We start from the raw sequence: 16121 nt of genomic DNA, 5'->3' as shown, positions 1-16121 counted from the left end.
GCTTTCAGCAAACAGTATAAATCAGTGCTTGAGCAAATATTTTCATTAACCGAGTGCCAGCTAATAAGCATGTTAATGGGCCGTCAGTAGAAGCCAAACATCCATTTCCCACATAATAGATGAATTTGAACTGGGTCCTCACAACTAAGGGAGAAAATGCAATTCCAGAGATAACTGAAGACGTAACATCTCGACTGAAATAATTAATATGAAATTATTCCTTACCTTTCCTTTCAAGGTATGCAGTTAGGTCTAAAACTTCAGGAAAGCTGATGTAAGAGTTTAATTTTTTCTTATGACCAGTTTGCCTGCAAAAGTTAAATTTGAGAAATCCAGTATTGACAAATTCTGACTCTGTAAAGCTTTGTCTTATTTAAAAAGGCTAAAAGTTACATGGTTACCAAGTACAGTAAACTCTCCTTTAAACGGCACCTAATTATCCGGAATTCTCTGATAACCGGCAAAATTCAGGAGTAGGTTTTGAGGCTTCCGTATACTGTATATTTGTGGCCGTGTGACGGGGGCTCCAGCACTTGTGGCCGTGTAACCAGGGCTCTCGTACCCGTGGCCGTGTAACCAGGGCTCTCGTACCTGTGGCCGTGTAACGGGGGCTCCAGCACTTGTGGCCGTGTAACCGGGGCTCCTGCACCTGTGGCCGTGTAACCGGGGCTCTCGTACCTGTGGCCGTGTAACCGGGGCTCTCGTACCTGTGGCCGTGTAACCGGGGCTCTCGTACCTGTGGCCGTGTAACCGGGGCTCTCGTACCTGTGGCCGTGTAACCGGGGCTCTCGTACCTGTGGCCGTGTAACCGGGGCTCTCATACCTGTGGCCGTGTAACCGGGGCTCCTGCACCTGTGGCCGTGTAACCGGGGCTCTCGCACCTGTGGCCGTGTAACCGGGGCTCTCGTACCTGTGGCCGTGTAACCGGGGCTCTCGTACCTGTGGCCGTGTAACCGGGGCTCTCGTACCTGTGGCCGTGTAACCGGGGCTCTCGCACCTGTGGCCGTGTAACCGGGGCTCTCGTACCTGTGGCCGCGTAACCGGGGCTCTCGTACCTGTGGCCGTGTAACCGGGGCTCTCGTACCTGTGGCCGTGTAACCGGGGCTCTCGTACCTGTGGCCGTGTAACCGGGGCTCCTGCACCTGTGGCCGTGTGACCGGGGCTCTCGTACCTGTGGCCGTGTGACCGGGGCTCTCGTACCTGTGGCCGTGTGACCGGGGCTCCTGCACCTGTGGCCGTGTGACCGGGGCTCTCGTACCTGTGGCCGTGTGACCGGGGCTCTCGTACCTGTGGCCGTGTGACCGGGGCTCTCGTACCTGTGGCCGTGTGACCGGGGCTCTCGTACCTGTGGCCGTGTGACCGGGGCTCTCGTACCTGTGGCCGTGTGACCGGGGCTCTCGTACCTGTGGCCGTGTGACCGGGGCTCTCGTACCTGTGGCCGTGTGACCGGGGCTCTCGTACCTGTGGCCGTGTGACCGGGGCTCTCGTACCTGTGGCCGTGTGACCGGGGCTCTCGTACCTGCGGCCGTGTAACCGGGGCTCTCGTACCTGTGGCCGTGTAACCGGGGCTCCTGCACCTGTGGCCGTGTAACCGGGGCTCCTGCACCTGTGGCCGTGTAACCGGGGCTCTCGTACCTGTGGCCGTGTAACCGGGGCTCTCGTACCTGTGGCCGTGTAACCGGGGCTCTCGCACCTTGGGCCATTGTCACTCCATGTCCCTTCTCCTGGACTGAGGTCAGCCGATATATAAATTGCCTTGGTATACCTCTCAGTTATCCAAAATTTTTAATCAACTGGCACCATCCCGGTCCCGTAGGTGCCGGATACAAAATGGTTTGCTGTAACTGGATTTTTTTTAATTTTTTTTATATAAACAGTATTGATGGGAAATCTAAAAATTAACATCTCAAATTCACAAAATTTGAAGTTTATAAATGGTAATGCCATAACAAACTGTGCTTCAAACTGAAAGGGTGGTGGAAGCAGATTCAATAGTAACTTTCAAAAAGGAATTGGATATATACTTCAAAAGGAAAAAAGTCTAGGGCTCTGGGGAAAGAGCAGGGAAGTGGGACTAATTGGAGAGCTCTTTCAAAGAGCCGGCACAGGCACAATGGGTCGCATGGCCTCCTGCTGTGCTGTAAGATTCTATGATTCAGTAAGCAGTCACAACAAGCCTGCTGGAGGCAGAGTTCTTAAAGTTGTGCATCACCAAAATGGACCACTGGCAGAATCTACAAGTTTTCAATCTGGATGAGGGAATTGAGCAAAGTATGAAAGTGCTTCATTCAAAGCCAAAGCCACTACCTGACATTAAGCATGAACTTAATGCCACAAATAAAACAGGTTCTCCAATCAAAGTCGATATGGATGACTATGTAGAGTAACGAAAATCATTACAGAACACTGATAAATCTTTGAGCACCACGATTCTTTAGCAAACTCCTCAAAACACAGGAAAGCCATTTTAAATGGTGCTGAATTTTTGTCTGCTCTACATCAACAACAAAAAACTGCTGCAAACCATGAGAAAAAGAACTTGGACGTAGCACTGACAACTAACAAAGAGTGGATCTAGGGTTACTGACTGGGTGGCTCCAAATTCCTAAAGAAGCAGTGTCCCAGTGGTTATACAGGAATTTGGAAGATAGCTAGTTCATTTTTGTGTGCATGTTGAACAACTGCAAAAGCAGACTGTGCCACTGGATCCCTTTTTGAATAAATGGTAAAAGGCTATAAATGCTTTTGTAAAATTTTGTAATATTGTAAATGGGGAAATAATGCAGGCAAGCAATGGTCATTCAGCATCGTCCATCCCATTTCAGGACCAAATTCCACTTTATATAAAAAAAACCTTATCCCAGATGCTTACCGGATATTCTCAAGTGTACTGCCCTTTAAGTGGAATAAGCATCACTTGGTAAAAGCAGTATGTAGCCAAGCTGTACAGACCAGAACGGCCTCGATTCAATTCCTGCTCTGTGCCGATCTCAGTCTCGGCATCTGAAAGGGACACCACTAGTGGCCTCAATGTTCCTCGGAGAGTGGGTTTTTTAAAAAAAAGTCAGGCGTCCTGCTCCTGTATGGTGGCTTCTAGTGACAAGTCCACATGCATCGACATCATTGATGGCAAGATCAAGCCCGACTGCAATTTCCCATACCCAATGTGGTGGACCAGCCTGCCCACACTCATTGTCTGAGCTAACACACGAAGAATTGCCACTTGAGCAAGGTAATGGAGGGCAAACAGCAGCCTCTGGAACAGGACTCCAGTAAGAGGGGGCAGAAAATTAGACAAACGAGGTGGAATGATACACAGGGATCTTATTCCATTAGAGAAACCTTCTTCTAACCTCTCCCACCCCACCCCACGATGTATGTGATTCCCACATTTGAGTTGATTCACAGAAGTGTGAAAGAATATGTACCACCATAAACAGAATCACTCATCTGTGAAAGTGAATCCTAAGTTTCAACTGTTGCTATCACAAATTATAAGAATCATAATCATAAGAGTGCACTGAAAACTTTTTTCCAGAGTGACAATTCCAATACCTATTTTGATGCATATCTTCTACCGCAGGCCTTTAATTAAATTATACAGCAAATCATGGCTCCAAAACTGACTGCATAGACAATTATTGTGTTGGAGGAGCCGCAGCCCTTGCTCTTGTCCAATAGGTTCGAGGCTCTTACTCCCTGTGGGGACGGGAACGGGGACTGCAGGGAGGATGAGCAACCTGGCCACAGCACCGTGGAACGAGGGGCCATTCAAGTGGGGGGGGGGGGGGGGGGGGGGGAGTAAAAAGAAATGTTGTAGGGGATAGTATTAGGGGGATAGATAGGGTTCTTTGCAGCCGAGAGCGAGAGTCCCGAAGGCTGTGTTGCCTGCCCGGTGCCAGGGTTAAGGACATCTCCTCTGGGCTGGAGAGAAACTTGGAGTGGGAGGGAGAGGATCCAGTTGTCATGGTCCATGTTGGTACCAACGACATAGATAGGACAAGGAAAGAGGTTCTGCTGAGGGAGTATGAGCAGCTAGGGGCCAAATTAAAAAACAGAAGTACAAGGGTAATAATCTCTGGATTACTACCTGAGCCACGAGCAAATTTGGCTAGGGTAAATAAAATCAGAGTGTTAAATGCGTGGCCCAAAGACTGGTGTGAGAGAAATGGGTTTTGCTTCTTGGGACACTGGCACCAGTACTGGGACAGGAGAGAGCTGTTCTGTTGGGACGGACTTCACTTGGCCAGTGCTGGGACTAGAATCCTGGTGAATCAAATAACTAGGGCTGTAGAGAGGGCTTTAAACTAATTAGTGGGGGGGGGGGGGGGGGGGGAGGGAGGTTTCAAGAGAGCAAAAAATAAAAATGTCAGCGGAGAAGGCAAAAGAGCAAGGTAGCAGTGGGGGAATTAAAAGCCAGAGCGTGTCAGGAAGGGACAGAATGTATAAAGGTAAAGTAGTAAAGGGGGTAAAAGCAGGAATAAATTGTCACAAAACATATTTAAAAGTTCTTTATCCGAATGCACGCAGCATTCGTAACAAAATAGACGAGTTGACGGTACAAATAACTACACATGGGTATGATCTGGTGGCCATTACAGAAACATGGTTGCAAGGTGACCATGACTGGGAACTAAACATCCAGGGGTATTTGACAATTAGGAAGGACAGACAGGAAGGAAAGGGAGGTGGGGTGGCTATGTTAATAAAGGATGGAATCACTGCAATAGTGAGAAATGATATTGGGTCAAAGGATCAGGATAGTGAAACAGTTTGGGTGGAGATAAGGAATAATAAGGGGAAAAAGTCACTAGTGGGCGTAGTCTATAGGCCTCCTAACAGATGCAACTCTGTTGGTCAGAGTATAAATCAGGAAATAGTTGGGGCTTGTAATAAGGAAACAGCTATAATCATGGGGGATTTTAACTTTCATATTGACTGGACAAATCAAATTGGGCAGGGCAGCCTTGAGGAAGAGTTCATAGAGTGCATTAGGGACGGGTTCCTTGAGCAGTATGTTACTGAACCAACCAGGGGGTAGGCAATCTTAGATCTGGTCCTGTGTAATGAGACAGGATTAATAAAAAATGTCCTAGTAAAGGATCCCCTTGGAATGAGTGACCGACCATAACATGGTTGAATTCCAAATTCAGTTGGAAGGTGAGAGAGTTGGATCTCAAACCAGCGTACTAAGCTTAAATAAAGGAGACTATGAAGGTATGAGAGCAGAGTTGACTAAAGTGGACTGGGAAAATAGATTCAAGTGTAAGACGGTACATGAGCAGTGGTGTACATTCAAGGAGATATTTCACAACTTTCAAGAAAAATATATTCCACTGAGGAAAAAGGGGCGTAAAAGAAATGACAGCCATCCATGGCTAAGTAAAGTAATAAAGGATAGTATCTGACTGAAAACAAGGGCATATAAAGTAGCCAAATCTAGTGGGAGGATAGAAGATTGGGAAGCATTTAAAAGCCAGCAAAGAATAACTAAAAGATTAATTAAGAAAGGGAAGATAGATTATGAAAGTAAACTAGCAAAAAATATAAAAACAGATAGCAAGAGTTTCTACAGTTATATAAAAAGAAAAAGGGTGGCTAAAGTGAATGTTGGTCCCTTAGAGGACGAGACCGGGAAATTAGTGGTGGGGAACATGGAGATGGCAAAAACGCTGAACAAATATTTTGTATCAGTCTTTACAGTAGAGGACACTAAAAATATCCCAACAGTGGACAAACAGGGGGCTATGGGGAAGGGGGGGGGGGGGGGGGGGAAGGAGCTAAACATGATTAAAATCACTAAGGAGTGGGTACTCGGTAAGATAATGGGATTAAAGGCGGATAAATCCCCTGGACCTTATGGCTTACATCCTAGGGGCTTGAGAGAAGTGGCGGTGGGGATTGCGGATGCATTGGTGGTAATTTTCCAGAACTCCCTGGATTCAGGAAAGGTCCCAGCAGATTGGAAAACTGTTAATGTAACGCCCTTATTTAAAAAGGGAGGTAGACAAAAGGCTGGAAACTATAGACCAGTTAGCCTAACATCTGTGGTTGGTAAAATGTTGGAGTCCACTATTAAGGAAGCAGTAACAGGACATTTGGATAAGCATAATTTAATCGGACAGGGGAAGTCATGTCTGACAAATTTGCTCGAATTCTTTGAGGACGTAACAAACAGGGTGGGTAAAGGGGAACCAGTGGATGTGGTGTATTTGGACTTCCAAAAGGCATTTGACAAGGTGCCACACAAATGATTACTGCACAAGATAAAAAATCACGGGATTGGGGGTGGAAGATTGGCTATCTAACAGAAAACAGAGAGTTGGGAGAAATGGTTCATTCTCGGGTTGGAAATCAGTAACTAGTGGTGTTCCGCAGAGGTCAGTGCTGGGACCCCAACTCTTTACAATCTATATTAACGATTTGGAAGACGGGACCGAGTGCAACATATCCAAGTTTGCTGATGATACAAAGATGGGAGGGAAAGCAGTGAGTGAGGAGGACATAAAAAACCTGCAAAAGGACATAGACAGGCTAAGTGAGTGGGCAGAAATTTGGCAGGTGGAATATAATGTTGGAAAGTGTGAGGTTATGCACTTTGGCAGAAAAAAATCAAAGAGCAAGTTATTATCTATATGGAGATAAACTGCAAAGTGCTACAGTACAACGGGATCTGGGGGTCCTGGTGCATGAAACACAGAAGGTTAGTTTGCAGGTACAGCAGGTGATCAGGAAGGCCAATGGAATCTTGGCTTTTATTGCAAGGGGGATGGAGTATAAAAGCAGGGAAGTCTTGCTGCAGTTATACAGGGTACTGGTGAGGCCACACCTGGAATACTGCGTACAGTTTTGGTTTCCATATTTAAGATATACTTGCTCTCGAGGCAGTTCAGAGAAGGTTCACTCGATTGATTCTGGAGCTGAGGGGGTTGACTTATGAGGAAAGGTTGAGTAGGTTGGGCCTCTACTCATTGGAATTCAGAAGAATGAGAGGCGATCTTATCGAAACATACAAGATTGTGAAGGGGCTTGATCGGGTGGATGCGGTGAGGATGTTTCCACTGATGGGTGAGACTAGAACTAGGGGGCATAATCTTAGAATAAGGGGCTGCCCTTTCAAAACTGAGATGAGAAACTTCTTCACTCAGAGGGTAGTAAATCTATGGAATTTGCTTCCTCAGAGAGCTGTGGAAGCTGCAACATTAAATAAATTTAAAACGGAGATAGACAGTTTCCTAGCTGATAAGGGAATTAGGGGTTACGGGGAGCGGGCAGGGAAGTGGACATGAGTCTAGGTTCCGATCAGCCATGATCCTATTGAATGGCGGAGCAGGCCCGAGGGGCCGTATGGCCTACTCCTGCTCCCACTTCTTATGTTCTTATTCTGGGAAAAGCACCACAAATATTTACTGATGATGCTTTCAGCAAATTAAACGTGACTGACCTGTCAAAGACAAACCTCAAAAGCTGCAAATTGAGGGTTCTCGGAAGGCTGAGTAGTTTAATTTTTCTGGTGGCATTCTGTTTGTCCTGACATTCATCACAAAAGTACCTGTTATCCCCTTCCAGCTTTTCTTCCTGAAATAAAATTCAAGATTAATGCAAAAACATGCAAAGCAAATTTTACATGCACCATCTGATTTTCCTTAAATAGTAAACGCTATATACTTCTCAGTTTCATTACCAAGCTATGAGAGATTGCAGAACAGCTCCGTTCAGTCCACGTGTGTGATCCCGAGCTTCCAGTCGCCTGTTATTTTAATTCACCGTCCCACTCCCATTCTAATCTCTCTATCCTCAGCCTTCTACACTGTTCCAATGAAGCTCAACATTAGCTCAAGGAACAGCACCTGATCTGTCGATTAGGCACTTTACACCCTTCCAAACTCGCATCGAGTTCAATAACTTCAGATCATAAACACTGCTCCCATTTTTTCGGACAGCAGCTGTTGATGATTCTGCTCTTCCCATTTACACCTCCTCTCGACCCATCCTTTGTTTCTTTACTTAGAGTCAGAGTCATAACATCACAGAAGGAGGCCATTTGGCCCATCAAGTCCGTGCCGGCTCTCTGTAGAGCAATCCAGTCAGTCCCATTCCCCGGCTCTATCCCCGCAGCCCTGCAAGTTTATTTCCCTCAAGTGCCTATCTAGTCTCTCCTTGAAAACATTGAGTGTCTCCGCTTCCACCATTTCCGTCGGCAGCGAGTTCCAGGTCCTCACCACTCGCTGCGTAAAAATGTTTTTCCTCACATCCCCCTGTATCTCTTGCCCAAAACCTTAAATCTGTGTCCCCTAGTCCTTGTACCATCAACTACTGGGAACAGCCTTTCCCCGTCTAGCCTATCCAAACCCGTCATAATGTTGTACACCTCTATCAAATCACCCCTCAACCTCCTTTGCTCTAATGAAAACAAATCCAGCTTCTCCAACCTGCCCTTGTAGCTAAGATCCCCCATCCCCGGAACCATTCTGCTAAATCTCCTCTGCACCCTCTCAAGGGCCTTCACATCCTTCCTAAAGTGCGGTGACCAGAACTGGACGCAATACTCCAGTTGTGGCCTAACCAGCGCTTTATAAAGGTTCAGCATAACTTCTCTACTTTTGTACTCAATACCTCTATTTATGAAGCCCAACATCCCATATGCTTTGTTAACCACACTCTCAATATGTCCTGCCACCTTCCGGGACCTATGCACGTTAACTCCCAGGTCCCTCTGACCCTGCACACTCTTTAAAACTGTGCCATTAAGTGTATATTGCCTCTCCCTGTTCCTTCTGCCAAAATGCATCACCTCACACTTCTCTGTATTAAATTCTATCTGCCACTTGTCTGCCCATTCTGCTAGCCTTTCTATGTCCTGTTGCAGTCGATTGGTATCATCCTCACTGCTTGCCACACCCCCAAGTTTGGGATCATTGGCAAATTTAGAAATTCTACTCAGTATTCCAATATCCAGATCATTTATATATATCAAAAAAAGCAGTGGCCCCAGCACTGACCCTTGGGGAACACCACTGTCTACCATCCTCCAGTCTGAAAAACAGCCATTTACCACAACTCGCTGTTCTCTGTCCTTAAGCCAATTCCTGATCCAAGCTGTCACTGACCCACCTATTCCATGAGCCTTAATTTTGTTAACCAGTCTTCCATGTGGTACTTTGTCAAACACCTTCCTAAAATCCATGCAGACAACATCCATTGCATTCCCTTCATCAATCCTCCATTACTTCATCAAAAAATTCAATTAGTCAAACATGGTCTGCCTTTTACAAACCCGTGTTGGCTCTCCTTAATTAGCTTAAACCTCTCCAAGTGCCTGCTAATTTTTTCCTTGATTATTGTTTCTAAAACTTTACCCACCACTTATGTTAAACTGGACCAGCCTGTAGTTACTAGGATTGTCCTTGCATCTTTTCTTGAACAATGGTGTCACATTTGCCACTTTTCAATCCTCAGGCACCTCCCCCGCATCTAGGGAAGATTAGAAAATTATGGCAAGCCCTTCCACTATCTCGTCCCCCAATTCCCTTAGCAATCTGGGATGCAAGCCATCTGGACCAGGCGACTTATCCACTCTAAGCATACCCAGCCTTTCTAGTACATCCTGTCTATCAATTTTCACCCCTTCCATTGCTTCTACCTTTTCCACTGCTACCGATATTTTGTCAGCATCCAGCCCCTTAGTAAACACCGATGGAAAATATTCATTAAGTAGTCTAGCCTTGCCCTACGCCTCTAAGCATATATCACCCTCTTTGTCTCCAATAGGCCCCACCCAGCCTCTTACTACCCACTTGTTTACATGCCGGTAGAAGATTTTTGGGTTCCCTTTTATGTTAACCGTCATTCTACTCTCATATTCTCTCTGCCAATTTTATTTTGATCTTCACTTCCCCTCTCAACTTATTTATTTGGTCTGGTTCTCCCTTGAAGAATTCACCTGACATGCATCATACACCCTCTTTTTTTGTTTCACCATCTTCTCTATCTCCCTCGTCATCCAAGAAGCCCTTGCTTTGGTTCTTGTTGGAATGTACCTAGCCTGTGCTTGGAACATCTCCTCCTTAAAGATCACCCACTGTTCCGTTAGTTTTTCCTGTCAGTATTTGGTTCCATTTTACCCTGGCTAGATCCTTTCACATCCCATTGAAGTTAGCAATGTTCCAGTTTCGAAGTTCCACTCTAGATTGTCCTTTGCTCCTCTCCATTGCTAATCTAAATCTTATGATACGATGATCACTCGTACCCAAGTGTTTCCCACAGACACTTGGTCGACCTGGCCCACCTCATTCACCAGCACCAGATCCAGCAATGCCTCCTTCCTAGTTGGGCCAAAAACATACTGGTCAAGGAAACATAGAAAAATAGGAGCAGGAGTAGGCCATTCGGCCCTTCGAGCCTGCTCCGCCATTCAATATGATCATGGCTGATCCTCTATCTCAATGCCATATTCCCGCTCTCTCTCCTGAACACATTTCAGAAATTCCTTCCCCTTTACTCTAGCATTATCCCAATCGATATTTGGGTAATTAAAGTCTCCCAATATCACCACTCTATAGTTCTTGCATATCTCTGCGATTTCCCTGCAGATTTGCTCCTCTACCTCCCTCTCACTATTTGGAGGCCTATAGAATACCCCCAATAGTGTGATCAGACCGTTTTTGCTCAACTCCAACCAAATGGATTCTGTCCTTGTCCCCGCAAGAAATCCTCCCTTTCCAACGCTACAATGTTTTCCTTAATCAGCACTGCCACCCCACCTCCCTTTTTCCCTTCCCTATCTTTTCTGAATACCTTGTACCCTTGAATATTAAGTGCCCAGTCCTCACTGTTTTTAAGCCACGTTTCTGTTATTGCTACATCATATTGCCACACGGCTAATTGTGCTTGTAGCTCACCAACCTTATTCACCACGCTTTGTGCATTTACGTACATGCATTCTAAACCCATTTTTGAATTTTTTGTAGTCTTTTAGTCTGCTCCTATCTAATATGGTCCTACTTCCGCCAACTTGTCCCATTACCACCCACTTTTGCCTTGCACCATCATCCCTTTTGTGACTTAATATCTTCTGCCTTCCACCCTATCACAGACCTTCCCTTTTGTTCTTTCCTCCCCTCTTCCCTTTCCCAGCCCCTGTACTTGCTTAAAACCTGCTACATAACTTTTTTCAGTTCTGACGAAAGGTCATCGACCTGAAACAATGGGCCAACATTTGCGGGCGGACGTCTCCGACCTGCAAAATGTCTACAAATTTACCTGGTGGCCCGGGAAGAATGGCAGCTTGCACTCCTGGGCCTCTCCGGGTCCGCGCGGCCAGAGCCCCACGTATCCCAGGGGCGCAAGCGGTTCGTAGGCGTTCCTGGGATCACGTGGGCCGGCCCAACCAATGGAAGAAGGGAATCGCCATTCAACCTTTTGACAGTTCTGTTAGTACGGAACTGTCAAAAGTATGAATGGGGATCACCTAAAAAATACACCAACACATTAAATGAATTTTTTTTTTAAATTACATATTTAAAATTAAAATGCCATTTAATTTCATATTTAAAAAAAAAAAAAAAATTTGGGGGAAATTTTTATATTTTTTACAGGGCTAAAAATAAACACCTTTTTAAAGAGTAATTTTAATTTATAAATGAGCCATCAAATTTCATTTTTCTATTTTTTTAAACTCTTAAGCTGGTAAAAGCAGGCCTTTTACCAGGCGTAAGAATTTGTCAGTCATTCAGCAGGCAGAAGTTATGTACAAAGCGTAACTCCACCCGCAGAGGCACTTTTCCCGGGCAAGCAGATGATGACAAGAGAATTCTTGACAGATCGCAAGTGCCGGGTTTCAGCGCATGCGCTTCGCATTCCTAAAGCTGGCACTTGAGCAGTCCCTACGGGCGTGTACGCACCTCGTACACACCCACAAGGGTCGCAAAATCCAGCCCATTAACTCTGTTTCTCTCTCCACAGATGCTGCCTGACCTGCTGAGTATTTCCAGCATTTTCTGTTTTTATTTCAGATTTCCAGTATCCGCAGCATTTTGTTTTTTTTATAGGAGATTGTCTTTGCGACAACTTTTCAAAAAAAGTTCAACTTCCATTCTAAAAAATGTAATGCCAAACATAGAAACATAGAAGATAGGAGCAGGAGTAGGCCATTCAGCCCCTCGAGCCTGTTCCGCCATTTAATAAGATCATGGCTGATCATCCAAATTCAGTACCCTGTCCCTGCTTTCTCCCATATCCCTTGATCCCTTTAGCCTTAAGAAATATATCTAACTCCTTCTTGAATATATTTAATGAATTGGCCTCAACTGCCTTCTGTGGTAGAGAATTCCACAGGTTCGCCACTCTCTGGGTGAAGAAATTCCTCCTCATCTCTGTCCTACCTAAATGGTTTACCCCTTATCCTTAGACTGTGACCCCTGGTTCTGGACTCCCCCGCCACCAGGAACATCCTTCCTGCATCTAGTCCTGTTAGAATTTTATAAGTTTCAATGAGATCCCCTTTCATTCTTCTAAACTCCAGCAAATATAAGCCCAATCGACCCAATCTCTCCTCATACGTCATTCCTGCCATCCCAGGTATCACTCTTTTTGCAATACCACAGAATTTAGCTGGCTGTTGTAAACATTTAACTTTTTACTGCATGACATGCAAGATGTGACCCAACCTCGATCCACGAGCATCAAATGGAGTACGCTTGGATGAAATGCTGATTAAGTGGATTGCACAAGAAATGCGCTGCCAAGCTTGAAGACCAACTAGCTGCATTGTACACTATGCTGCAATGCTCCATCTCACCCTCAGTAAGCTCCCCACTGGAGTGGAGCTAATTTACAGAACAAACAGGAAACTGTTCAACCTCTGTCACCTCCAGTCCAGATCCAAGGTCGTCCCATCCTCTGTCGTCGAATTACAGTATGCAGACGACGCTTGCGTCTGCGCTCCCTTGGAGGTCGAACTCCAAACCATCGTCAACACCTTCACCGAAGCGTACGCGAGCATGGGTCTTACACTAAACATCTGTAAGACAAAGGTCCTCTACCAACCTGCCCCCGCCACACAGTACTGCCCAATTATCAAAATCCACAAGGCCTTGGACAACGTGGACCACTTTCCATACCTCGGGAGCCTACTGTCAACAAGGGCAGACGTCGACGACAAAGTCCAACACCGCCTTCAGTGTGCCAGTGCAGCCTTCGGTCGCCTGAGGAAGAGAGTGTTTGAAGACCAGGACCTCAAACCCGGCACTAAGCTCATGGTCTACAGAGCAGCAGTGATACCGACCCTGCTGTATGCCTCAGAGACATGGACCATGTACAGCAGGCACCTCAAAGCACTGGAGAGGTACCACCAACACTGCCTTCGCAAGATCCTGCAACTCCATTGGCAGGAAAGGTGCACCAACGTCAGTGTTCTTGCTCAGGCCAACATCCCCAGCATCAAAGCTTTGACCACGCTCAATCAGCTCCGATGGACGGGTCACATTGTCCGCATGCCCGATACGAGACTCCCAAAACAAGACTCTGAGCTCCGGCACGGCAAGAGAGCCCCAGGTGGGCAGAAGAAACGTTTCAAGAACACCCTCAAAGCCTCCTTGAAAGTGTAACATCCCCACCGACACCTGGGAATCCCTGGCCCAAGACCGCACAAAGTGGAGAGAAGCATCCGGGAAGGTGCCGAACACCTCGGGTCTCTTCGCCGGGAGCAAGCAGAAGCCAAGTGCAGGCAGCACAAGGAGCGCACATCAACCCAAGCACCCCACCCACCCGCCCCTTCAACCACCGTCTGCTCCACCTGTGACAGAGACTGTAGGTCCCGCATTGGACTCATCAGTCACCTGCGAACTCATTTTTAATGTGGAAGCAAGTCATCCTCTGTTCTGAGGGACTGCCTAAGAAGAACAGTATGCACAAAGAGAAGTGTCATGAAAATACCTCCCATAAGTGTCAACACTGAGAGACACAGAGTGCAGTGGTCACACACGTGTGGCAAATACAGGGTATGTAAAGGGGGGGGAAGGGCAAGAGGTTACAAAGATAGGGAAGAATGAGGTCATGAAGGGATTTAAATATGAGGATGAGAATTTTGAATTTAAATTCGAGGCGTTAGGGGATCAGGAGTCAATGCAGATCAGTGAGGACAGGGATGATGGGCTGGAACAGGGAGGGCAGAATTTTGGATGTGCTGAAGGTTACGCTGGGTGGAGAATGGGAGGTTGGCCAGGAGTGTATTGGGACAAGGCTCTTCACGCGCGCTCTTATTTTTAAACCAATTTCTTAACCACTCCTTTTTTCTACCCTTTCCTGTAGCTTTTAGGTGATTTAGAAATTTTTCATAAGAAAATTCGTCAAAAGCTTTCTGAAAAATCTAAAATTGTATCATAAGGAATGGCACTTTCCATTTTATCGAAGCCAAGGAGGGGTCTGGGCTTGCACTCATTGTTTCTAACCTGCATAAATGGATACTAAAACCAACTATAAGCTGGTCAAAATCACACTGGAAAAAAATAGGGAGCACATTTAGGGTCAAGGAATGTTGTTACGGAGAAATTCCGCATCGCCCCGTTTGGGGTGCGATTATCGGCTGGGCGCAAAGTTTAGCGCCTGGTGCTAATTATCGCCTCAGACTGCAAACTTGGCTTTTATTGCCCCTGGATGTGACTGGAGCGCTAAATCAGGCACTGCACACCTGTCTTAAGGTGCAAAGGCCGAGGAGCGTGTGCGCAGCGCAGGTGATGTCAGTTAGCGATGGAACACAGACACACTGGCGCCGGACAGTTCTTAAAGGGGAGGGTCGATCTTGCTCTCCAGCCACACCCTGCTCATTGGAGCCTTGAATCTCGGCCTGGAGACACCTGTGACTACATTTTCCAGCCAAGGGCTATGGAGAGGGTGAGAGAACGAGCTCAGCACTTCAGCGAGCGGGCCTTGGAGGCTCTGGTTGGCGCAGAGATCTATACTCGACTCCGAGTGTGGCAGGAGGCCTTTGCCGCGCGATTACAGAAGAGTGTGGAGGGAGGTGGCTCAGCACGTCTCCTCCAGGAGCATGGTGACCAGGACCCATACTCAATGTCGCAAAAAGTTCAACCACCTCACTCGGGTCGTCAGGGTGAGTGGCTTTTTTTCCAATACCTCTCCATCCCTAACTCACTATGGCCAGAGGGGTCTTAAAACCCCAATGCCCAACACTCATCCAACACCTGTGGCCCTCTCATGAAACACACATGCACATTCCACACTTTGCATACATTAAAGGCTATTCAATTATGGGAGGCACATCAGGCAAGACCATGGCTGTATATTTACTCAGACGCCGTCCTTTTTCTTGCAGGCCAAGCTATCTCATAATAGGAGACAGCAGCAACAGACGGGTGGAGGGCAGCCTCAGCTGCAACCCCTCAGCGATCTTGAGGCACGTGTCCATAGGATTGTGGCAAGCCAGGTGATTGGTCCCGTCGCCCCTGGAGAGGCCGACTCCATTTGGGACAGTAATGGTAAGGTCATCACCTTTTTCTCCTCTCTCATTCCACTTGTCCCTCACAACACCAGCCTTTGACACTTTCAATCCAACTTACTAAATCGCTCCACTCCTTCCTCCCTTACTGCCTCCCTGTCCTCACACTAAAGCCACTCTTGTACTTCCTTGACTTCAGATGGTGATTCACCAGCTGAGGAGACGGGCCCTCAAGCTGCCAGTGGGAGCGAAGCTGCAGGCCAGGAAGAGGAGGAAGCCGGAGCATCAGCACCACCCTCTCCCGAGGAAGCCCATGCCCACACTGGGAACACGCCTTCCTTGGAGGGGAGCAGGGGGGAAGGGTCTGATGAGGGTGAAGCTCCAGGACCCAGCGGGCTGCAGCAACGCGATGTGGCTAGGGAAGCTCGGGGGCCTCCTCCCTGGAGGGAGAGTAGGCCAGCGAGTCCTGCTGCACTGGACGCAGAGGAGGAGCGGCTCATCGCTGAAATGCACCCAAGCAGTGGACATGCACACTCAGCTCATGGGTGCAGTGGGAAGGGTGCCCGAATGCATTGAAGCACTGGCAAGGAGTGTGGAGCACTTCGCTGTAGCACAGGCGGATGCCACGCTAATGCTTAGTGTTGCAATTCAATCACTGGCTGCCGTG

At 47.1% G+C, this 16121-nt stretch overlaps 1 protein-coding gene across 10 annotated transcripts in view; it reads right to left on the bottom strand.

Annotated features, from left to right (window-relative positions):
* The window catches only part of usp48 (ubiquitin specific peptidase 48), a 208321-nt gene that overhangs the window by 134768 nt on the left and 57432 nt on the right, over window positions 1-16121 (bottom strand). For all 10 annotated transcript variants that reach the window (XR_015073512.1, XR_015073513.1, XR_015073514.1 and 7 more), the window contains exons 7-8: window positions 7445-7578; window positions 226-308 (exon numbers count right to left, since the gene is read on the bottom strand). Coding sequence is in view for 5 of the 10 variants with exons in the window: in XM_085966770.1 (XP_085822896.1) it covers window positions 226-308; window positions 7445-7578 (217 nt within the window). In the remaining 5 variants the exon portion in view is untranslated. The remainder of the gene's footprint in view (window positions 1-225; window positions 309-7444; window positions 7579-16121) is intronic.

The sequence above is a fragment of the Somniosus microcephalus genome, chromosome 25 (assembly GCF_052327205.1).
Source record: "Somniosus microcephalus isolate GS21.2 chromosome 25, FLI_Smic_1.0, whole genome shotgun sequence".
NCBI classification, from domain to species: Eukaryota; Metazoa; Chordata; class Chondrichthyes; order Squaliformes; family Somniosidae; genus Somniosus; species Somniosus microcephalus.
The sequence above is the reverse complement of the archived record's forward strand: the minus strand, read 5'-3'. Positions and strand labels throughout refer to the sequence as shown.